This window comes from Notamacropus eugenii, chromosome 3, assembly GCF_028372415.1.
Source record: "Notamacropus eugenii isolate mMacEug1 chromosome 3, mMacEug1.pri_v2, whole genome shotgun sequence".
NCBI lineage: Eukaryota > Metazoa > Chordata > Mammalia > Diprotodontia > Macropodidae > Notamacropus > Notamacropus eugenii.
This window is the reverse complement of record NC_092874.1, coordinates 255,745,369-255,771,056: the sequence shown is the minus strand read 5'-3', so window position 1 is coordinate 255,771,056 and position 25,688 is coordinate 255,745,369. Positions and strand designations below refer to the sequence as shown.

Below are 25,688 nucleotides of genomic sequence, written 5' to 3'. Positions count from 1 at the left end.
AAAAAAGAACCACCGGTGAATTCTGGAGCAGCAGAAGCCACAGAACAACGGAACAGAGGAGATTTCTACTCCAGAGAGCCTGAAAACCTCTCGCAAAAGGTCCCTCGTGTCCTGGACCCGGAGCAGAGGCCAACCCTGCCTTGGCGGCGAGGCGCGGAAAGGAGCAGATCCGAGCAGGCTTCAGGGATGGAATCTCCAGCGGTCGCGCAGGTCCCCCACCCACATGTGACAAGGGTCGGTGAGAGGGTCTCTTTGGCAGGTCGAGAGGGGTGTGGGGTGCCCCCATAACTCAGGCCTCCTCGGGAGGCAGCAGCGGAGGTGGGAGCAGACAAGGGATCCCAGAGCAGGCAGGAGCCTGGATCCATTGTTGAAGGTCTCTGCATAAACCCCCTGAGGGAACTGAGCCCCATGAGGCAGCCCTGCCCCCACCTAGCACCTGAACTTAATCTCACACTGAATAGCAGCCCTGCCCCCACCCAAAACCCTGAGGCTGGGAAGCAGCATTTGAATCTCAGACCCCAAGCCTGGCTGGGCAGATCTGGAGGCGAGGTGGGGGTGGATAGGACACTCAGAAGTCAAGTCACTGGCTGGGAAAATGCCTAAGGGAAAAAAAATAAGACTATAGAAGGTTACTTTCTTGGTGAACAGGCATTTCCTCCCTTCCTTTCTGATGAGGAAGAACAATGCTTAGCATCAGGGAAAGACACAGAAGTCAAGGCAGCTGTATCCCAGCCCACTCAATGGGCTCAGGCCATGGAAGAGCTCAAAAAGGATTTTGAAAATCAAGTTAGAGAGGTGAAGGAAAAACTGGAAAGAGAAATGAGTGACATGCAAGCAAAGTATGAACAGCAGGTCAGCACCCTGCTAAAGGAGACCCAAAAAAATGCTGAAGAAAATAACACCTTGAAAAATAGGCTAACTCAATTGGTAAAAGAGGTTCAAAAAGCCAGTGAGAAGAATGCTTTCAAAAGCAGAATTAGCCAAATGGAAAAGGAGATTCAAAAGCTCACTGAAAAAAATAGTTCTTTCAAAATTAGAATGGAACAGATGGAGGCTAATGACTTTATGAGAAACCAAGAAATCACAAAACAAAACCAAAAGAATGAAAAAATGGAAGATAATGTGGAATATCTCATTGAAAAAACAACTGACCTGGAGAATAGGTCCAGGAGAGACAATTTAAAAATTATGGGCCTACCTGAAAGCCATGATCAAAAAAAGAGCCTAGACATCATCTTGCATGAAATTATCAAGGAGAACTGCCCCGAGATTCTAGAACCAGAGGGCAAAATAAGTATTCAAGGAATCCACAGATCACCGCCTGAAAGACATCCAAAAAGAGAAACTCCTAGGAACATTGTGGCCAAATTCCAGAGTTCCCAGGTCAAGGAGAAAATATTGCAAGCAGCTAGAAAGAAACAATTCAAGTATTGTGGAAATACAATCAGGATAACACAAGATCTAGCAGCTTCTACATTAAGGGATCGAAGGGTGTGGAATAGGATATTTCAGAAGTCAAAGGAACTAGGACTAAAACCAAGAATCACCTACCCAGCAAAACTGAGTATAATACTGCAGGGGAAAAATTGGTCTTTCAATGAAATAGAGGACTTTCAAGCATTCTTGATGAAAAGGCCAGAGCTGAAAAGAAAATTTGACTTTCAAACACAAGAATGAAGAGAAGCATGAAAAAGTAAATAGCAAAGAGAAGTCATAAGGGACTTTACTAAAGTTGAACTGTTTACATTCCTACATGGAAAGACAATATTTGTAACTCTTGAAACTATTCAGTATCTGGGTACTGGGTGGGATTACACACACACACATGCACACACACACACACACACACACGTAGAGACAGAGTGCACAGAGTGAATTGAAGTGGATGGGATCATATCTTAAAAAAATGAAATCAAGCAGTGAGAGAGAAATATATTGGTAGGAGAAAGGGAGAAATGGAATGGGGCAAATTCTCTCTCATAAAAGAGGCAAGCAAAAGACTCATTAGTGGAGGGATAAAGAGGGGAGGTGAGAGAAAAACATGAAGTTTACTCTCATCACATTCCACTAAAGGAAGGAATAAAATGCACACTCATTTTGGTATGAAAACCTATCTTACAATACAGGAAAGTGGGGGATAAGGGGATAAGCAGGGTGGGGGGGATGATGGAAGGGAGGGCTTGGGGAGGAGGGAGCAATTTGAGGTCAACACTCATGGGGAGGGACAGGATCAAAAGAGAGAACAGAAGTAATGGGGGACAGGATAGGATGGAGGGAAATGTAATTAGTTCTTACACAACACTACTATTATGGAAGTCATTTGCAAAACTACACAGATTTGGCCTATATTGAATTGCTTGCCTTCCAAAAGGAAGGGGTGGGGAGGGAGGGAGGAAGAGAAATTGGAACTCAAAGTTTTAGGAACAACTGTGGAGTACTGTTCTTGCCACTAGGAAATAAGAAATACAGGTAAAGGGGTATAGGATGGAGACAAGGGCAGAGAGGGATGATAGAAGAGAGGGCAGATTGGCAGACAGGGAGAGTTAGGACGCTCGGTGTTTTGGGGACGTAAGGGGAGAAAATTTGGAACCCAAAATTTTGTGAAAATGAATGTTAAAAGTTAAATAAATAAATAAATAAAGAAGGGAAAAAAAAAGAAAATGGACATACTGTCATTTTTTTTTCTATTGGTTTGGCCTGCCCTTGTTCCAGTTGTTGATATCTGGTTTTTTTTTGTTTTTTTGTTTTTTTTTTTACCAAAGTGCTTTGTAGTTGTATTTATGTTGTTTCTATGTATGTGTGTCTTAGAAGGTATGTTGTCAAGTACTTCACATATTTTTTAGTAATTTTAAGTGGAATTTCTCTTTCTATCTCTTCCTGCTGGGTTTTGTTGCTAATATCCAAAAATACTGAAGATATGTAGGGATTTATTTATCTTGCAAATTTGTTGAACTTATTATTTCAATTAAATATAAGTCACTCCAGAGTTCTTTAAGTAAATTATTGATCTTGTGCGGAAAGTAATAATTTTGTTTCTTCTTTGCTTATGCTTATTCCCTCAGTTTCTTTTTTCTTTTGATTAGTGCAATAGCTAACATTTCTAGCTTTATATCAAATGGTAATGGTGATAGTGGATGTCTTTGCTTTAAAATCATTGGAAATGCTTCTAGTTTATGCCAGTATATATCATGCTTATTTTTGGTTTTAGATAGATACTGCTTACTATATTAAAGGCAACTTCATTTTCATTTTATTCCTGTTGTCTGGTTATTTTTTTTAAGACAGAAACAGTTGTCATGCTTTATTGTTATATGATTTTTGTTCTTTTTGTTATTAAAATCGTATATTATTTTAACCAATCCTGCATTGATGCTATGAATCCACTGGGTTAGAATATGTCATCTTTTTTTATTTGTTGCTTTCATCTCTTTTATAATAGATTTTTAAGATTTTTTGGATTAATAGTTCATTAGAGATTTTGGTCTATAGTATTCTTTCTTTTGACTCTGATATCAAGATCGTATTTATTTCATATGGAATAAGAAATCTTGCCAGATTCCTTCTCATATTTTTGTGACGTTTGTGTACTGTTGGAGTTGATTGTTCTTTGACTTTTTGAGAGAATTAACTTTTTTTCCTGCCCTTTTGTAATTCATTTATTCCTCATTCAATTTTCTTTTTCTGAGATTATTTTTGTTTTCTATTTCTTATTCTGTTAATTTTAGCGTTTTATGTTTTTGTAATTTTCTCTTTTCATTTACATTGTATTATTGACATATAATTAGGCACAACAGCTTCTCATGCTTTCCTTTATTCGTCATTTGAATTCAGAAAATCAAAAATTTTTTATTTTTGGTACTGGTAATTTGGTTTTTTCTTTTGAAAAAATTATATTAAGTATTGGTTTACGTAAAAAAATGCAACTTCCATTGTCATTTATTAACTCAGTGGGATTTAAAAAAAATTTATCTTTTCCAATGAGGTTAATTAATTTTTCAGAATTTCTATTTTAGTATTTAATTGGGCTATTTAAATTTGTTGGTCTAATAGTTTATTTATTTGCATGGCCAATTTATTGATCTGTTCCTTCTCTTTTGTTGATAAAAGTGTTTAGACATACGTATTTTCCCCTAAGGATTGCTTTTTCATGAATTTTGGTATGTTGTCTCACTGTCATTATTTTTAATGAATTGGTATTGTTTCTATAGTTTGTTCTTTGACCCATTAATTCATTACACTTGAATTATTTATTCTCCAGTTAATTTTTAATACTTTCTTTGATGGTCTTTTATCATGTATAGTCTTATTACATTCTGATCAATAAGTGATGTGTTTGCTATTTTTCCTTTTTGCATTTGTTTGTGGAGCTTTACAAAATTAGTAAACACTGTCACTTTTTGTCAAGATGCCATGCACAGCTAAGAAAAGTGTAAACTCTTTTCTTTTGCCAACCAGTAATTACGAATGGTCTGTCATATTTAAGTTTTGGGAATCCTATTCAAGTCCTTAACTTATTTTTTATTTTTTTAGATCTGAAAAGGTTAGATTGAGAGTTCCAACCATTATTTCTTTTTGCCTCTCTGTTTCTCTCTACTACTTATTAAAGTTTCCTTTAAACATTTAGATGCTATGCCTTTCAGTGAATATATGTTCAGTGTGTTGATTGTAATTCATTGTGTACGGTAAGTTTCAGCATAATTTCATTTTCCTTTTTATCATTTTAATTTTAATCAGCTCTTATTTTTGCTGTTGTCTTGATTGAAATCATAATTGTTACCCCAGTTTTTTGAATATGGTGTTTTACTCTTTGAAATCAATTGTTTTTTATAGTCCACAAACAGTGAATAGATTGTGAATCTTATAGATTTACTCTTTCATTCAGTTGTGTGATGGTAAAAATGTGGACTAATTTGTTGAAAAAAAGACATCCTTCTGGTGTGCTCATCAAAGATGCAATACATGTGTAAATTCTTTTCTAAAAAAGATTTATGTAGAAGGGAAAGCTCTGCAGGCCTATGTGTTGATAGTTATTGATGTTCTCTGTATCCCTCAACTCCTTTGAGATTGTGTTGCTTTTACCATGTGTAACAGGACCAGAATCTACCAGGATTGCTTTCTCGCCTCTCAACTTTGGTTAGACTTATTTTTCCCTAAAAGGATGTAAAAGTTATCCCTGGCATTTGATGGGCCCAGCAATAGGTTTTTAATCTGCATGTTCCTTCAAGCTTCTTCCTAGTAGCCTCTGGCCATATTGATGGCTTTCTTATTATCTAAGATCATAAGAAAGGCCCTCCCATGTTTGTATCTTTACTTGAGGAGTTTTTACAGTTACCTTAAGGCTGAAACATTGGTTTCAGAAAGTTTTTCAGATTAAAAGTGATTAAGGCTTAACTGTCATGTGGGTAGTAGGTTCTTTACCTGGTAAATACTTGTTGGTTTGATATTGTTACGAGGCATTTTGTATCTTGTTTTGAAATTATTTTAGCAGTTCAGCTGATTTACTCACTACTAAAGAGGAAGCATATGTAATTACTAGTAAAAGGTCCTAGAGCAAAATTTGCTTTCTCCCTTTTTGAAGAACATTATAATAGAGAACATATTATATGAAAAGTTAAAAGCAAGTTCTTCTAGCTATGAGAAATAGCAACTACATCTTTAAACAGCATGCTTAAAAAGTTAAGAAAAGTAGATAATGTTAATAGTAGCTAATATTTATTTAGTTTTTTTGAGATTTGAAAAGCCTTCTATTTAAACCATTTGCTCCTCATGACAACCACGTTAAGTAGATGCTGTTATTACCCTCACTTTGTAGATGAAGAAACTGAGGCTGCTGTTCTGTAGCTTATTCAGGATTGCCCTACTAAGTCAGACTGCAGTGGGCTTTTTTCCCCATCCGAATGTGGAATTTGTGATAGAGGTGTTTGATCATATAAATGTGCTTGTGGGTATGACAGCTTCATATGCACAAGTAATCTTTGTATTCTTGTTTCGAAGTTGACCTTTTGATAATAATACATGAGGTTTATTAACATTTGTAAAATTAAATTTTTGGTAATTGCCAGGTTTAGAGATTCTGTCATTATTAATATTGAGATACCCATACGTCAGCTGTGAAGGTATAGTGAGGAAATGCTTCATGCAACTTAAGTTTTAGAGTTTTGAACTAAGCATTCTGATTATAATTTTCTTTTGAGTGTAAATGTTTAAAAAGTTTATAGTAATAAAACCAAATCACTTTTATTCAAACACATACACGTGTGTATGTGTCTGTCTATATATACATGTGTATATATACATATGTACACATGTGTATATTTAAAATATACATGTGTGTGTGTGTAAAAGCACTTTTAACAAAATTCTCTTTTCTAAAAGATTTAGAACCTCCTGTGTGCCTGGTCAGAGAGTAATTGAAATATAAGTAAGTAGGCTTTCTTGTGGTTATGTATATATTAATACTGAGAACTGAGTAGATAGGCAGATCTTGAATGGGAATAATGGAATCTAGAATGATGAGCGTATAGGAATAGAGTTGTGAAGAAGTATGAAAAAAATATTTTTTGCGGGGGAAATAGTGTATAGGGTTAAGGAAACTCTTTGGGAAAGGTACGTTACCAGAGAAGGGGGATCCTAGTTCATAGGATAATATGATTTTGAGCTGAAAGAGACTTTGAGAGATTGTTTAGTCTGAATTCCTCATTTTTATTCTTTGCCTCGTTTCAATTTTTAAAAAAAGTTTGCTATACTTTTTGTTTTTATGTCATAGTGATTTCTGAATATTTCTCAATTCCCTTCTTATCTACTGAGTCTTCTTCCCTTGTAACAAAAACAGTTAAGCAAAACTAACCAATGTAGCCAGTATCTGACAAAATATGCGACATTCTGAATACAGTCTCCCACATTCCCAGTGAAAGGAGAGATATATATTTATTTATCTCCTCTTGCTCCATTTAGTGTTTCACTTCATTTTATAGTGTTCTTTTTGTTTACTTGTATATGATTTTCCCACTGTTCTTTACTTTGTTCTATATGACTTCTCTGATATCATGATCTTCTTTGAAAATGAAGGACGAACACAATCTGTGAGTAGACTGAGCTGCCTGAGTGGGGACCCAGCTCACCTTCTCCTTTCTGTCTCCCTCCTCCCCTTCCTTTGGGGTTTACTGACTAGATTTCCCTTCCTTCCTTCCTTCCTTCCTTCCTTCCTTCCTTCCTTCCTTCCTTCCTTCCTTCCTTCCTTCCTTCCTTCCTTCCTTCCTTCCTCCCTTCCTTCCTCCCTCCCTCCCTCCCTTGTTCCCTCCTTCCCTCCCTCTGTTCCTTCCACCATACAAGATCTCCCATTGCATCCTGGTGCATCTCCACTCATCCTGATGAATATCTGGTCACTGGGTCGAGATGGCTCAGGAGGAGAAATTGAGGCTGGTGACCTTGCACAGCCCTCCCTCACTCAGATCAAAGTCCACTGCAAGTCACATCACCATTTCTCTGATGTCATGGTCTTCTTTGAAAACGAAGGATGAACACAAAATCCTTTTGTACATTCTTCATATTTGTCATTTTTTTAATGGTGAATTGATATTCCATTATATTGCATCCCACAGTTTGTTTAGCCATGAGTTCAACTGTTCGCTTAGGATTTTTGAACTTTTGTTTCTTCCTTGCAGCTGAACTCACTTACATGTGTGGGCTCCCTCATTAGAGTTTCAATTCCTTGAAAGTGTCTTTATATTGTCTATTTGTATACCCAGTGATTAGCAGAGTACTTGGAACATAATAAATGCTTAATAAATGCTTTTTTATTTATTCATCGCTTAGTAATTTTAATAATCTTTAATATGACTGTTGAAGATAGTGTGCAATTCTTCTTTTGAAAATTATATTCTTTGATCCCTTATCCGTTATGTAGAGGTTCTTAGTCTTCATATTTGTGGTAATTCTCTTATGTATTTTTTTATTTTAGATCTTTATTTGATTCAAAAACCCTTTCTCAATTGACAATTTGTCTTCTCATCTTAGCTTCCCTAATTTTGCATCTATTGTTATAATCATACTTTTTCTTTTTATTCTTGTTAATATGGTCTGTTATGTTTATAAGTTTCCTAATGTTGAACTCTCCCTTCATTCTTAGCAGAAATCCATCTTGGTCATAATATATACTATTTTTGACATGTTGCTGTCGCTTCTTTGCTAACTTAAAAAATTTTTTTTGCATAAATGTTCGTTATTGACACTTCTTTGTTCCTTCCCTTTGATATGTCTTCTGACACCATGCTTTTTCATTGGCTTCCCCAGTCCTACTAATGCTTTTTCCCCTGGTCTCCCTTCCTGCCTTTTCTGGCTTCCTTGAAGTCTCCTCTAAAATCTTACCTCTATCAAGAAGCCTTTTGAAGTCCCTTTCAGTGCTAGTTCCATCTGAGATTACCTCCAGTTTTTCCTGTATAGCATTTCTTTATTAACCCTTTACAGTCCAGCTTCTGATCTCATTATTCCACTGAAACTACTCTCTCTAAAGTTATCAGTGATTCCTTTTTTTTATATATTTTACTTTACTTTTCAACATTCAGTTCCATAAGCTTTTGAGTTTTAAATTTTCTCTGCCTCTCTTCCCTCCATCCTCCCCAAGATGGCATGCATTCTGATATAGACTGTACATATACACTCTTATTAAACATTTTCATATTAGACATGTTGTAAAGAAGAAATAGAAAGGAAAAACCACAAGAAAGAAGAAACAACAAAACAACAAAAGAAAAGGAGATCATACTGTGTTAGATCAAACCTCCATCACATTATGGTCCATTGTAATACCGTACTGCTTCCTTTTTGAGGGTAGGGATTATCTTTCTTGTTTGTGTTTGAATCCAGTGAGTATCTTAAATGCTGTATTTATCTGTCCATTTATCTAATGATGACTGAGAGCTCTCTGAGTCCTGTCTCTTCATCTGTAAAAAGATGATTGTAATTTTACTGTCTTCCAGAGTTGCCCTTAGTCCTTTGTGATAAGTGTAACCTAGAATTTTTGCTTCATCATATTATATATTTCATATATCTGTGTGAGAGATTTTTGAAGTTTATGAGTCACAGCCTGTTTCATATTAGTACAGATATCTGTATTTTACAGATAAAAAACCTGAAGATCAGAAATGTTTTGTGATATGTTCATGGTCACATACCTTAGTCTTTGGAGCCAGGGTTCAAGCCCAGATCTCATTACTTAAAGTCTGTGTTTTCTACTGTATCATTGTTAGGTACTGGCAAGAAAAGATTAAATTTCGTTCAGCATAATTTGCTTAATAAGACAGAAATAATGTGTGTGTTCATCCTTTGTTGCTGAAGAAGACCATGCCATCAGAGAAATGGTGACATGACTTGCACTTGACTTTGTTTTGAGTGAGGGAGGGCTGTGCTGGTCACCAGCCTCACTTCTCCTCCAGAGCCATCTGGATCCAGTGACCAGATATTCATTAGGATGACTAGAGATGACTCAGGATAAGCCAACTGGGGTTAAGTGACTTGCCCAAAGTCACATAGCTAGTGAGTGTCAAGTGTCTGAGAGGAGATTTGAACTCAGGTCCTCCTGACTCCTGCACTGGTGCTCTATCCACTGCACCACCTAGCTGCCCCAAGACAGGGAAATAATACATTCTAGAAAAATTTCTATCGAAATTGTGATCTTATTAAAAAAAAAAAGTTTATACCTAAAAGTTCTTGAGCTTTTGAAAAATCAACATTCCTTGATGATTCCGGATACATGGACATATAATAATATTTACTTTAGTCCATGTATATAGATGAGAAGAATGGAAATATATTTACTCATAATGACCCAGTTATGTTTTGTTTGTCATTTGTTTTCAAAGAGGACCATGCCATCAGAGAAATGATGACATGACTTGCACTTGACTTTGTTTTGACTGAGGGAGGGTTGTGCAAGGTCACTAGCCTCACTTTCTCCTCCTGAGCCACTGGGATCCAATGACCAGATATTCATCAGGATGACTGGAGATGGGCCAGGATGCAATGGGAGACCTTGGCCTTTTTTGGCTAAGCTCTATTCAGGTACTCACTTAGAGGGAGGTCATGCCTATTCAGTGAATAAGCCTCTTTAAGAAATAATCAGGGAGTAGCCCTTTTAATGAGCAAAAGAAAAAAATATATAAATAAATCAAACTGGTCGGGAAAGAGCAACAGTTACTATTGATAATCACTGTTAAGTCAGGAGGGTCCAGAAAACAGACATTAAGTGGAGTTTGGCAGGGATCTATTGGTGTGCAGTCTTTGGGCTTCAGAATGCATTGGGTTTAAGGTTTTGGGAAAGGGAAGGAAGGAAGGAAGGGAGGGAGGGAGGGATCTAGCCATAGGCTTATATTCATCCTTTGTGTTTGAAGAAGACCGTGACATCAGAGAAATGATGACATGACTTGTACTTGACTTTGTTTTGAGTGAGGAGGGCTGTGCAAGGTCATCAGCCTCCACACAATTACATATTGAGCATCTAGTGCCTGCAAATCACTGTGAGGTATGGAAGAAGATAGAAATAAACTTTAAGATATGTTCTCTACAATTTGAAAATTGAGAGTTTAATTGGATAAACAAACTGTACAGGCACAAAATATGGTTAAATAGAAAAGTATGCTAAGTCTGAATTAATGATACAAATAATAAATATATCTGAAAAAGAGTGCTCAAAAAGCAGGATGAAATCAGCAAGTACAAGTTATGTATTGTTAATTTTGTTATAAGAAGTGATATGTGATGAATACAGAGAAGCAAATAAACTGATGCAGAGTGAAATATGGAAAGCCAAGAAAACTATACATAGTACCTACAATGATGTAAACGAATAGGGCTACACCAAAAATTTTATGTACTGAATTTACGAAGATCAAACAGGACTGGAATGAAGAGATATGAGAAGATGCAACCTGTCTTTTTGTGAAGGGGGGAGGTCCCTCGGTGTCATGCATTGCATATAGTTGGACTATGACTTTGCCATATCCCAATCAATTGTGCTAATGTTTTTTCCTTCCAAAATATTTGTCATATGGGATGGCTGTCAAGGAAGGGAAGGTGGAAGGATATTTGGGATAGCTATAACAATGAAAGAAACAAAATATTAATGAAAACATTAAAATGTAATTAGAAAATGTTTAATAAAAATAAAAATACAACATAATGTTAATTTGTGTTTAAAGGGACAGGCAGCAGCAGTGATCTCTTTTATGTTTGTGTTTGACACTACAGTTATTCCTTCCCCATTGTGACTTCCCCCATTGTGGTTTTAATATGTTGTGGGTAGTCATAAGAAATTAAGTGGAATTTTTTTCAGAGTTTTGTGGAAGCCACAGATGACAGAGTGAAGGCTAGCAGACAACACAGAAAAAGTTTGGAAACTCAGAAATGCATACAAGAGAAGTGTAGCATTGTATAATATCAACCCAAATTTTACAATAAGGTACTATAAATACCCCATAAGAGAAAAAGAAAAAATTCAGACTTCTTCTCTGGTATGAATGGCCAGAAATTTTACATGGATTTTCTAGATCATGGTGGCCCCTTGCCCCCAACTCCCATGATGTGGAAGGGATGACTCTACTGATCTAGCCAGCTCACATGTATCTATGTATTATCTTCTTGGTGTCTCTGTTCTTTCACTTAAACCCTGCCATCTGGCTCTCTCAATCAAGGATTCAAAGCAAACATGGAAATAAATCCTAATCTGAGCATACTAAAATATTATTTTAAATGCATGTCAGATTATTGGCCAGATTAACCATGCCTATCATTCTCAGCTGAGCTGTGCCAACAGAATTGTCACAGTAACTGACCTGCTTTTGCCCTGGCTTCTCCATTCTTTACCTCCATGGTGCCCCATGGAAAACTGGGGCACAGTTTTCCAACAACCACAAGGATTAGAAGTGTGATAGTGATAGAAATATAATGTCTTCTAGTTGTGTGGATTAAGTTTTGCAATAAACAATGCCTTCCTTTTAGTAGAGTGACCATTCAGACAAAAGCCTCCAGCTTACTGAAGGTGATGACAGAAAATGGTGATGAAGTGGGTGGTGAAGAAGCTTGTACTGCAAATGGGGACTGGTCTCATTGCTTTAGAAATAGATCAGCTGCATAATTAAAATGATGGGAGAGATGACTGGTGTAGGTGAGGAGGGGGCAGCTGAATGTGCTTGGGTTTTCCAGAAAATCATAAAAGAAGGTAGATATATTGGTTGATGAATTTTTAATGTGGATTAAATAGACTTATTTATCTAGGAAAGAAAAACCTCAGACCGAATTTAAAGTGTCTAAAGATCCCCTAACACTTTTATTGAAAGGTAATACAGAAGAGGCAGGTAGATGGCTGAATGGGTAGAATCTTGGGCCTGGAGTAAGGAAGAGACCTAAGTTCAAATTTGGCCTCAGATAATTACTAGCTGTGTGACCCTGGACAAGTCTCTTAACTTCTGTTTGCCTCAGTGCACTGGAGAAGGAAATGGCAAATCACTCCAGCATCTTTGCCAAGAAAACCTGGTGTATAGAATTAATGTGATATGATCACAGAGTCAGAAATGATTGAAAAACAACAGTGCAGAAGAGGATTTTAAATTAAAACCAATGCTTGTTGAATTGGTATTAACCCTCTGGAGAGCTGTGATCTTTAATTTCTTCTAGCTCTCTGGTAGTCAGAAAAAGCATGGGTGACTTAAACTATTTTCAAAAACTAGTTTTCAAATTATTTTAGCCTGGCTGTTGAAAAACCTGTATCAGGTCATTCAGCAATGTTTTGTTCATTACATAGAATGTGAGCATGCAAATTTGCTAAAATATGGGAAAGCTTTTATGCCCACTGAGAAATACATGAAGATTCATAGAAAGAGAAGTCTATTCTACTAAAATATTTTAAATGCCATCAGTGATACTTTCATCATATTGTCAATGTAGGCTTAACTTTAGATACGATATTCAGGAATTTTAAAGTTTTCCTTCCTATACCTTCTCTATTACTTTGCAATAAACTTGACTCAGAAATAGACTTTTCTTATCCTTTACTGTCATATTACATTCATAAGCAGATAAGAAACTTATTTAAAAATTTTTCATTGCATTTTTCTATTGGGCTAGAATCAGTTATCATATTTTACAATTTAGCTTTACAATTTTTTACAATACAAATTTACAATTTGAATAGCTTGAATTTGAATAATGCAACCACTTTGTAGGATATGTTACTCATACTAATTGGGAACTATGATTTTATCATTTTTAAAAATCATTTTTGTCGCGGCCTTATGAATCCCAACATGGCAGTGAGTGAGAATAAAAACAAAAAGTACTGCATATGTGGAATAGTCTGCTGTAAAATGTCAATATTTATCACGTCTCTTTCAGTCTTATGGCTCTTAAACTTAAGTGGATCAGTGACAGTATTCCCTCCAGATGTATAATCTATACTTTCTTATTCTCTGTGACTTGTCTGTAACTTCCTATAAATCTTCCCCAAGGTTGCACCTGGCATAAAGTCTATCAAGAAACCTTCCAGATCACTCCAAATAGAATTTTTTTTTCTATACTATAGCAATTTAAAAATCTGCATACCATTTATTCCTTACATAATATTTTACATTAAGTTCTAAAGCTACATTATCAGCTCCTTCAAGGCATGGATTGTATCTCACACATTTTTGTACTTAGTTTCTAATTCGATATCTTGCACTTCTGAGCTCTAACAAATACTAGGTGATTTGCAAAGTTTTGTTCAGACTATAATGATGTTCCTGTACCTTTGTGATGTTCCATTTAGTTTCTTTTCTTAATACTATTGATGAATCTTTTTTTTTAAAAATTCTTTCAGGATTCTCAGATGTATATAATGGCCAAGTTTTAATTGAAAGAGAAGCATAGCACATCCTCATACAGCATGGAAACAGTTTTGACAGAAGGCGGGGATCTTGAACGAAATTTGGTGAGTGTTTTAAATATAACACTATACTATATTTTAAAATGGGATAAAACAGAATTGTTAAGTTGGAAAATCTGAGATTGTCAAGAATCTTGCCTACAGCATCTGTAAAAAGGGATAATCCACAGGTTCTCCTTAAAACACTTAGAGTGCATCACATTTGATTCTCTGATAGCTTTAATCATTAGGGAGTTTTTCCTTTAGTTTTGAGTCAAAAATCTATGTTTCTGCAGCATATTAATTTTTCTGTTCTGTAGGACTAAGCAGAACAAGGTCTTTGAAGTACTGTCGTACTCTCCAGAAGTACATCAGAGTAATACAGGTCTGGGATCCTGATATTGATAGTACAGTATTTTATCAAGTGCTGTGGTAAAATCCAGTAAGTTATATTTATGACCTTTCCCTGATCTTCTAGTTCAGTAACCCTGTCAAAAAATGTTAGTCTCTCATGACATATCCCAATTGAACCATGGTGATTCATTGTAGTCACTACTTTCTTTCCTATTTACTAATCACCTTTTTAATGATTCATCCTGACCTATAATTTAACCTTTACTCACTTCTTCTTTAAAAAAATTGGGCAGTTTGCCTTTTGCCAGCTCCTGTAGTCTCTCTTCTTTTGTACGTGATCTTTTCAATAGGCATCATGAAGACAGTGGGTCAACATTCACATCTGTCTTTTCTTTCAGAACTTGAGTTTGTAGTTCCAGGTGACTTGAATTCATGAAGGACAAGCAGGTGCTTCCTTATTCTTTACTTATCTTGGATTGATATCAACTACTTCTGCCATTTCATTTTGTCCTTTCTTTTCCAGAAGTCATTCCCCATGTCAGAGAAAGCAGAAGCACAAGAAGAACTGAGCAGCTCTGTTTTCTCTTGTCATTTATCATTCCGTCCATTTCAAATAAAGAGCCTCTTTCTATTCTGAGCCTCTTATGTGCCCATAGGACAGCTTTAATAACTTTATTATCCTTCATCTCCCTCATCAGCCTCAACTTATTCTGACTTTAGCACTCATAATGCTGTTTTTATAGAAACTCTATGCAAGGGACATCTGAGTAGAGCTTTTCCTGATTCTCCCATCTGTTGGTGCTCTCCACGGCAAAAATTTGCCTTCTATTTATTTTGTGTGTACTCATTTATCTACATGTTATTGCCTTCCTCAGTGGAATGTAAATTCCTTCAGGACAGGGATTGTTCCATTTTGGTCTCTTTGTCTCCATTGTCTAGCACAGTGCCCTGCACAGAATGGTATGTGATAAAATCTTATTGATTAATTAACTGTACTGTGCTCTTATACTCATCTTTTCCTCTTTTCTGCCCTTGGTTCTTCTGTGAATACCTTTTCAGATTTTAAGTTAGTTGGTAAGTTTTCTCTGCATTTGTGTCCAACTCCCTTGAAAACTCTCATTTTTCTTTATTGTTGGAATTGTTTCCTTTTATGTCTTCAGAATTTTGTTCTTAAAAGTTTCGCATCCTTCCAGGGATAATGTCCCTTGTGGAATTTTTATGCATGGAATTCTGTCTTAACCTTTGAAACTTGCTTCCCCTAAATCTAGGGTGCATGTCAGACTCTGCCTGACTTTCCTTTCCTTCTCTGTCACAAACTTTAGAAAGGAAGAATTACGTTCTTCTCTTGGTTTCTTTCTTTTCCACCTTTTGTTGATGAGAATCTGTTTCATCTGTTTACCTTTTGAAAGATGAAGTTATTGTTATTATTAAGCCTATGCACAAAGTTATTAGCAGCTCTTCTCTTGGCAAATTAAAAGCTCTAGCAGATGTTGGAATGTTGGAAGTTTTCCAGACATCACTGTTATGTCATGTTTCCTTGTCTGACTTGCAATCTGAGGGGTATAAATATTCCGATAGCAAAATTGCATTTGTTTCACCCTCATTCAGATATTGTCCGTAGTGCTTCCCTCCTCTGGTTCCTTAATTTTCTAACAGGAGCTGAGCAAAAACTGTTTTGTTTAAACTGATCTTTGTCTTCAGTTCCTCATTTGTTGTATATTCTGAGCATATTATTTAAATATCCTAAATGACATAGTTACCCAGACTCAAGATATGTGGTAAATGAAACCATCCAAGCCACACAAATAAATTCAAACAAAATAGAGATTTTATTTAGCTGTATAAAAAAGATATTGTAAATAATGGCATATTAAGTCAGGATACAGGCTTCCGAGTATAACCTTGGATTCAGATAAAGTGCCCCTTGCCTACTGTTACCCCTAGAGTTGTGTCTAGAAAAGAATTAGTGGATCCATGCAGCAGAGGAATGTTCCAGGTTCAAGGAATAGTATGCTCTCAGCTTCTAGTGGCTTATATGTCTTGGTGAGGCAGGGATATCATGAGAGCAGTGTGGCTTTATCCTGGGTGGCCAGTCATCTTCCCAAGCTCTATTTCATTGCCATCTATCTATCTGTCTGTCTGTCTGTCTGTCTATCATCTATCTAATCTATCTATCCTGACTTAGAACTGGGTTAGGGTGAGCAGGAAGTGTGAACAAAGGAGTAAGCTGAATTTTTAATTATAGAAGGATGTCCACAAGCATTACCTATTGTAGCAAAGTGACTGTATTTTGTATTACCACACTATAGAATATGGATTCTTAAGATTTTTTGAGTCATGTTCCTCTTTGGCAGTCTGATGAGATCTATAACCTTTTTCTCAGAATAATGTTTTTAAAAATAAATTCATAGAATTACAGAGGAAACTAAATATATTGAAGTACAGTTATAAAAAAATGTTTTTTTAAGTTCACAGACTCCTGGTTAAGAATCCTTGCTATAGAGTTGAGTTACTATTAAGTCCTTACTGTGCTTTTGAAATTTTGATTTAGCAAAAACATTAGTTTGTACATTTTATTTTCGGGAAGATGTCATATCAAGTGAGGTCGACTTGTTAAATCTGCTGTAGGGTAGCTGTATAATATAATCTTATTTAGTAGTGATGTTTCAAAAACTTTTTAATGAGAGAAATTGATATTCTGTTTATGAGTATTGCTATAGAACTAATGAATACTGTACTGAGGTTTCTTCAATAAATACTTATCAAAGGCTAAATTGCCTAAATTATCAGTTAACTTCAGTTATGAAGAGTCTCTTCATTGGAAAGTTAAAGATAATTCTCTTGACATCATACTTCACTGCTGTGGTTTCTGTATGCTAATTCCAGGTTTCTTTTGAGTTTTATTCAGTTGGCAGTGGATTTGGAAATAAGTTCTTGTCAATTACAGTATTTGGTTTTCTTCTTTGTCACTCCGCCTCTAAATTCTCAAGGAACTATAATAAAGCAGTCATAAACACAAATATATATATGGTACAAGGTTGAATGTGATATCCAGGTACAGGAAAAATTCAGACAATATTTTATACAAAAATGTTACTAAACCATATTAAATGAAGACTTCATAGAGGTGGTATGTCAGGTGGGTTTTGAAGGAAGGAAAGAATTTGATCCAACTGAGATTGCATTCTAGTCATGGCGATGTCTTATATAAATACCTGTGGGTTGGCAAGGGCAAAATGAGATCAGAAGGCTGCTTGGTGAGATAAGATTGTGTGACTGTGGAGAACACATGTGGAATAGAGCTGAAGCCAGATTGTAGGAGTCTTTAAATGTTGAGGTTAGGAGTTTATGTTTTATCCCATGAGCTTTTAGGGAGTCATTGAAGGTCTTTGAACAGAACAGTGATATGGTATTAGAAGAGTTAGTTCAGAAAATACATGAAGTATGAATTACAGGGATGAGAGACTATGGATACCAGGACATCTAAGAGACTCTTAGAGTAGTGCTTGTGAATAATGAGAACTTGAACTCAGGTGGTGGCAGTATATGTGGTAATCAGGAGACATTTATGAAGAGATAATACCAAGATAGAATCAATAGGACTTGGCAGCTGGCTCTGTGTAGGAGGTAAGGCAGCAACTCAAAGATGATTCAGACATTCAGAGTCTTAGTAACCAGGAGGATAGTGATGCCCTCAATAGAAATTGGGAGGAAGAGAGGGTTTCAGGAGGAAGAGGATGGATTCTCTTTTGGATGTCTTGAGCTTAAGGTGCTATTGATATAACTAGATGGAGATGTCTAATTTGGGAGTTGGTAATGAGGTGCAGGAGCTCAGGGAAGAGATCAGGGCTGAATATTTCAGTTTGCTAGTCATCTACATAAAGGTAATGTAAAGGAGGTGGGAGGAAGAATAGGGATAAGTGAAAGAGACTGAGAAGGAGAGCAGTCAAACATATGGGAAAACCAAGAGAAGCCTAGGAAAGAAAGTATCAAAAAAAGTGGAGAAAACAACTTTTCCAGTTACTAAAAAATGGTGAGGCAGATTAGAATTGGAAAGAGGTCATTTGATTGATAGGAGTCTGTTGGCTATCTTGGGAAGAGTTGTGTTATTAGAACAGTGGGTATGAAAACCAGATCAGAAGACGTTTGACGTAGAAGAGGCCAGTGAAGACTATTTTTCTAGAAGCTCAGCACTGAAGAAAAGATTTCATAAACATACTCCCCCCCCACACATGCACACACACACTCATGCACCTCGGTATGTTGAGGGAATGGCATAGTGAATAGGAGCTATTTTGGGGATAGAGATCTAAGCATATTTATAGGTAGGAAGAGAAGTCGCCAGTAGGAAGAGGAATTGATGAGTGAGAGACAGGAAGGGGCAGCTCATGGTACAATGAATGGAGTGCCAGGCCTGGAGTCAGGAAGACCTGAGTTCAAATCCAGTCTCTGACACTTACTAGCCGTGTGACCTGGGCAAGTCACTTTCCTCATCATAGATTTCCTCATCTGTAAAAATGAGTTGGAGAAGGAAATTGCAAACCACTCAAGTATCTTTGCCAAGAGAATCCCAGATGATGTCATGAAGAGTCAGACACACCTGAAATGCCTGAACAGCAAGAGAGAAAGGGGAGTATTTATTGAACATAACTGAATAAAATAGGCATGGATGCCACTGGTGGCATATGCCAGATTCCATCCTAATATTTTGTCTGTAAACATAGAAAATAATCCTTTTAAATTCCTAAATTTCCTGGCCTTAGTCTAGGTTTGCTCATAGTCAGAGTCTGTGCACTTTTTTAAAAAATGTGAATCCTTTCTACTTCTGGCAAAATTGTTATCGATTCTATTTGCCGAGTAGTGGCCTGTCCCCACCTTGAAGGATTAATGTGTCAAAAAATCCCTGTTAGCTGTGACAGATCAGATTTAATTTAAGAGTTAAGTGACCAACAAAATAAAACACCTTGTTTCAGAAATCTGATGGTTTGTTTTCTTAATGCAGAGGAGACAATGAACTTACTCAAGTGGGAATGTCTACTTCTTTTGATAACATAGATTCTGATGGAAAAACAATTCAAAGAAAATTTCCTCTGGTACCAAACATAATGACCCTTTCCTGAATATAGGTTACAGAATTATTTCTATAAACTGTATAATATTGTTTGTCCTGTATTCTGAGTTTAAAAAGAAGGATAGGTGCTTTTTAAAAGTAGAGCATAATTATAGCCTACACCTGCCATTTTACATATTAACTGAATAAAATTTTCATACATTACTCACCCTAACAGATTTCTCTTGTACATTATTAAAAAAATATAGTGAGCTTAACAAATGCTGCCCCCAAAAGAACATTTCTCCATACAGAGTAGGATAGAAAAAGAGGATTACATGTTACTTTCAAAATTTTCTTGCTTATACACATTTCCTTCTGAATTTATTCCTTTTTTTTGCATTTAAAAAATTCATGAGCTATCTGCTTTGGAGGGAGTGCCCCACTAGTTTTTACTTCCCTCTCAGTCTTCCTCTAACAAGAAGGTGAGGGAACTCTAATCAAACAAATAAAATCCACACATTGACCATGTCTAAAAATGTATTTTTCATTCTGCACATTGACTGTATCTCTTCTCTGTCAGGAGGTGAGGAACATGCTTTATGTGTCTTGTAGAGTTGTCTTTGGTTATTGCATAGATTATAATTCTTAAGTGTTTCGAAGTTATTTGGATATGTAATGTTGTTACTCATTCATTAGTTGTTATCACTCATCAATTCATACAAGGCCTCCTAGGTTTCTCTGAAATCATTCCTTTTATAATTTCTTATGATGCAGTAATATTCCATTATATCTTTATACATCTGTATACCATAATTTGTTCAGCCTGTTCCCTAATTGATGGCTACCCACTTAGTTTCTAGTTCTTTGCCACTACAAAAAGTGTTGCTATAAATACTATTAAATCTATGGACCCTTTTCCTCTTTCTTTGATCTCTGGATATAGGCCCAAGAGTGGTATTCCTAGGTCAAGGCCATGCACATTTTATTGCCTTTTTTTTTTTTAAGCGTAATTCCAAATTGCAGACTCTCTGGACCAAATTCATCAGTCCATCAGTAGTGCATTAGTGTGTCTATCATCCTGTAGCTTCTCCAACAACTGTCATCTTCCTCTTTTGTCATCATTGCCAATCTGATGGGTGAGGTAGAACCTTAGAGTTACTTTTATTTGCATTTCTTTGTTATTTGGAGCATTTTTTCAGTTGTCAGTTAATAGCTGGGACTTCTTCCTTTGAGAACTGTCTGTATACTTTGATTCTTTATCTGTTAGGTAATGACTGTCATTCTTAAACTGGGGAGGACATGTTCCCAGTCTTAGATTTTTGTGTATTTGAGTATCTTGGAGAGGGATAGGATCAGACCTGGGAATTCATTGGTCAGAGGAACTCCCAGATGAAGAAGCTTCTTTTAGCAATTCAGGTTATTGCTTTCTCTGTGGTTTATAGTCTTCAAGAGGCACTGATAGGTTATGTGACTTGCCAGCTGGACATTGTGTCAGGGGCAAGGTTTGAACCTGGTCCTTCTTGGTTTTGACACTGTTTCCCTATCATCTATGCTATGCTGCCTTTGAATTCTTGGATAATAGACCATTATCAGAGAAACATTGTACAAAGTTTTCCCTCCCATTTAACAATTTCCCTTAGAATTTTAACTTCATTTTTGATTCCATTTTTCAATTTCATATAATGAAAATTTTTGATTTTGTCTGCTGTGATCCTCTGTAGTAAGCTCTTCTATCTGTAATTGTGAAACATATTTCATTTCCTGCTCCTAATTTCTTAAAAATAATTGTTGCTCAAGTTGTAAGCATATGTTATATTCAGAACAAGATGATTACTGCTGGGTGCAATGACAAAAGGATTGCTTTCTGTTCTTAAGGAGCTTATATTTTACTGGAAGATAGAATGTTAACAGATAAATAAATACAGAATAATTTTAGGATATTGAGAGTACTAACAACTTGTTATTATCATTACAATAATAATTAGTAGTAGTGAAAGTTCATACATTTTAGGCTCTGACAACAGTACCCAAACACTTGTATATCTTAGAATTGGAAAGCTTTCCTTTTTGCATCTCACCTCTCAAAGTCCAGTTTTGATCTAAAAAGCTTTTTCAGAAAATAATTTGAAATGGCCCCTTTTTATTTTTCTCTCTTTATCTCCTGACTTTAAAGTATTCATATTGTAAGGGAACTTGAAAAAAGAATGTATAGAACTCATTTGTAAAAGGTGAAGATCCATAAAGAGAAGATTCCTAGTGTCTAAAAACACTATTTTAGGGAGAACATATGAATTTCTAAGCAATCTTTGAAAAGCAGATTCTAGTTGTTTTTTGAAAGAAATAATTGGCATTTCTCTTAAGATGTCCTGCTCTGTTAAACTTTTCTTCATCCCCTCTCCTACCCTTTAACCTTCTTATTCTTTTATTCATTCTTATTAAACATATAAATAACATGTTAAACACAAAAAAGAAATCTAGTTTTTATGGAATAAGCTTTTCTGGCTAGTATCATTTTCAAAGGACAATATCTCTAAATGCTCTTCAATTTGGTTTCTGTTTATGTCATGTCTTTTTAGGAGGAAGCCTTTCCCCTTACTATTTGTCAAGGGTGAAAATCTTTAGACTGCAATCTTTGATTTTTAAAACATGAAAATTAGTAAAGTTGTTTTTGCAGCACTTGGGAGAAAATCTCATTTTTCAGGGTGTATGGAAGTGTTTTCTGGCACATATAAGTAAGGATCTGGGATGCATAGAAGTGGAGAGTTAAACTTGAGAAGTGATGAGAACGGTAAATACCTTGTTATCAAGGATACAATTATTTTTTTCTCTTGAAGAAACCTTTGTGTAAATGGTATGAGTACCATAGGAAAGATGCATGCATTAGAACCAGAGGCTATGTACATTGTTTAGGGATCAGCCTATCCAATTGTTAAGAAGACTTTCAGTCCATTTACTTATTTGATATCTAAATGTGAAAGCATTTTAAAGAGAGTAACATGATGGAATAGCATCTACTCATAACTTTGAAATAGTAAATCTTAAAAAAAAAAAACCAAGTGGTTTGAAGTACATTATGCACAAAGCATTCCACTTCCAGAAAATAAGGTGGATGACATTTAATCTTTGTGTATTTATACTACCTGTATAGACATTTAAACCACCTACAGGAGTTTCTCATGTTAGAGTAACTGATTAGCCTAATGCATTTTATTAATTATTCATACCTGAATTGCTCTTTAGCAATTAATAACATTTCCATTTTATAGTACATAAAAATTCCTAGTGCTCCCTTTTAATAGTACAAAATGCCTTTTATGAAGCATTATGTATTTGCTTCATATTCTCAAAAATTATTTACAGAAAGATGCATTCCTAGCACTGAAGAAATATCCAAACAGAGCAAAATTTTAATATTAGAACTGCTTTTCTCTTAATTGGTGATAGTGTAGATCCTTTTTGGCAACTTAAATTGAAATAACTTTTGAGCATCTGGAAAAATAGTCAGATCTAACCTTTTTATCTTTATTTTTTATCTTCAGCCATTACCTTGTTTTAGCATGAACCCTTCTGGCAAGTTGAAATTAGATTCAGAATTATAAGATGTTAGAAACTATTTAATTTTGCATATGAGGAAGTTGAAACGTAACAGATTTTTACTTCCCTGAAGTCAGATGGTTAGTAAATTGCAGGGGTCTGAAAACTCCCAGTATAGTGTTCTTTCCACTATAAAACATGTTTCTTTTTTCAGATCATCTGTTCACACTGGACACCTGCGATTTTAGACTATCATAGCAGAAAAGAGGGGGAATAAACTTAGTTCCTACTATGTGCCAGACACTAGGCTAAGCACTTTACAAATATTATCTCATTTGATCTTCATAACAGCCCTGTGAGGTGGGTGGTGTTATCTCCATGTTATACTTGGGGAAACTGAAACAAGAAGTTATGTGACATGCCCAAAGTCACACAGCTGGGAAGTGTTTGAGGCTCGTTTGAACTCAGGTCTTTCTGTTTCTAGGCCCAGCAGTCTCTATTGTTGCCATCATGCTGCCTCAAAATAAGAGGAGCATCGGTAATTCCTTGAGCAAGTGCCAGTTTACTTTCACTTTACTTGTTAGTTCTCTGGGGTTTTCTCAACCTACCTGAATGCCTTCCTATTCATGTTTTTAACTGACCCAGCTGTTTGACATCTTGATTTTCTGTTTTCCCAGTGTCAAACCTCCACACATCCTGTACCTAGTCTATCTTACTAGAATACATTAAGAAGATGGTCTTTATTAATGAAAAACAAATAATTACAAATTAAAATCTCAGGAAATATAAAAATTAATGTTGCATAGAAAACTTCATCCAACATTTAGATTTTATTATGTATTTTGTAATCTGTCTTTGAACAGTATATAACAAATGAAATAGTTTGTTTATATTCTGTTTATAGTCTATTTTCTTGTGTTAGCTAATGCATGAAGTTGATTTTTCTATCATATGTGAGATATCTTAGCATACAGATGGGGAAAATAAAGTTAAGATGATATTAGCAGATTGCCTGTGGTAGTTTGATCTTGGGTAGGGTGATACCCTTAATGAGTGATATGGTAGTAAGCAGAGGCAATGTTTTGAGTTGGGCAAGATAGAATTCAGTCTCATATGTCCATGTAAGACATGGCCAAAATAAAATTCAAAATAAGATAAGCTCTTATTTCAGACTGTAAAACAGAATTGTTTACTGCAATGTATAAGATTAGCCTTCATTTACTTAAATATTTATGTATGTGGGACTTAAGCTGTCTTGGGTAACCTGTTTATCAATTCTCGCCTTCCATAGATACTGAGACTTGATCACATGGTCTTCAGCCAGTTTCGAGGCCTAAAACTTATTTGATATCTTTTTAGTAGTTAAATTTTTGCATGACTGGTTAGCTCACATAGTTAGAGCAGATGACAATGAGAATGAAATCATGAATTCTCTGATCTTTGTATTATAATCACAGGCTGCAGATCCAACCCTTAACTGAGAGCCTCGTTACATGCATGTCATTGATCACAATTAAAAATAAAATCACATCTCTTTATAGAGTGTTTGTATATCTGCATGTGTATATGTCTATGTATTAATCTATGTATAAGTATACTAATGAGAGAACCAGTTTGATCAGTACAAAGTCATCAGAACACTTGAGGAAAAATAAGGCAAGGTACATGATTTATTGCTTTATTTAGGCAGCCATTAATTAAATTACTATGTTTGGCACTGGAAGTGGAGGATGGGAAGAACACAAAGTTTATATATAATATAGTCATCACCTTCCCAGGTTTATTACCAGATGGGGGATAAGACACGTACAGATAACTGACTGAAGATAGTATGAAAAGTGCATTAGCAAAGTGGCAAACAGGGCCAGACGTTGTCTTGGGAAAACCTGGTAGTGAGAGGCAGTAATATCATCTTAATGGGCAAAGAATAAACCTGAAGATAGGAAATTTAGTATTGTGGAAGGAACAATGAATTTGGAACTGGAAAACCTGAGATGGAATCACAGCCCTGCTGTTGCTTACCTGTACTTTTGTGGAAATCAACGAACTTCTAGGTCTCTCAGTTTTTTCATCCTGTAAAATTAGGAGTTTGGACACACTGCCCTCTAATGGCCCTTTCAACTTACAGATCTGGCAGTAACAAGGGTTTGAAGTGTAAGTAGAGTGACCAGTCTCCATTGATGTCTTATGGTGGCGTGGAGATGATGAGCTTTTAGTGGCTGTTCTAGTGAAATGCAAAGCAAAGGCTTCAAGTTGAACACAGTGAGAGGGACATGGATGGAGAGTCAGATGACCAGGACTCAGCAAAAGCTTGATAGTGGGGAAATGCAAGACACATTTGGATGGTAACATTGTTGCCTTAAATAAGGAAACAGTGGAAGATAAGGCAAGATAGAGAAGTAGAAGCTCTTGATTAGTAGAGAATGTTGTTGAGTGCAGTGTTGATGCTTGGGTTTTGTCTTATATGTGGTTAGGTGCCATTGGTGGATTTTGAGCAGGGGAATCGCATAGAGTGGCATTCTGGAAAATTGCTATGTGTGCAGGATAGATTAGAGTAGGGAGGGACTAAGTGAATAGGGAGACCAGTGAGAAAGGGAAAATGTTCGATGGAAAGAATATTATGAGTTAGAGGACTTAGATACAAATCATACTTTGTTCCTGTTTGTGTGACTTTGAGTCCCTTAACTTCTGGATTTCATTTTCCTTATCCATAAAGTGGGATGGAGGGGAGTTTAGACTAGACGAACAAAGGTCTTTTCCAGCTCTAAATCTATAATACTGTGATCCTGAGACTGAATTAACTTATTACCATAGAGACTAGAAATGGAAGGAATTAGAAGCAGAGGAAAATAG

General features: G+C 35.9%; 1 protein-coding gene across 8 annotated transcripts in view; it reads left to right on the top strand.

The window, feature by feature from the left end:
• The window catches only part of OSBPL8 (oxysterol binding protein like 8), a 222,682-nt gene that overhangs the window by 54,898 nt on the left and 142,096 nt on the right, over window positions 1–25,688 (top strand). For 7 of the 8 annotated variants that reach the window (XM_072655418.1, XM_072655421.1, XM_072655426.1 and 4 more), the window contains one exon: window positions 13,850–13,960. The exons of the other annotated variant lie outside the window; for it this stretch is intronic. In XM_072655418.1, the coding sequence (XP_072511519.1) occupies window positions 13,916–13,960 (45 nt within the window). In that variant the 5' untranslated portion in view covers window positions 13,850–13,915. The remainder of the gene's footprint in view (window positions 1–13,849; window positions 13,961–25,688) is intronic. 8 annotated transcript variants of the gene reach the window in all.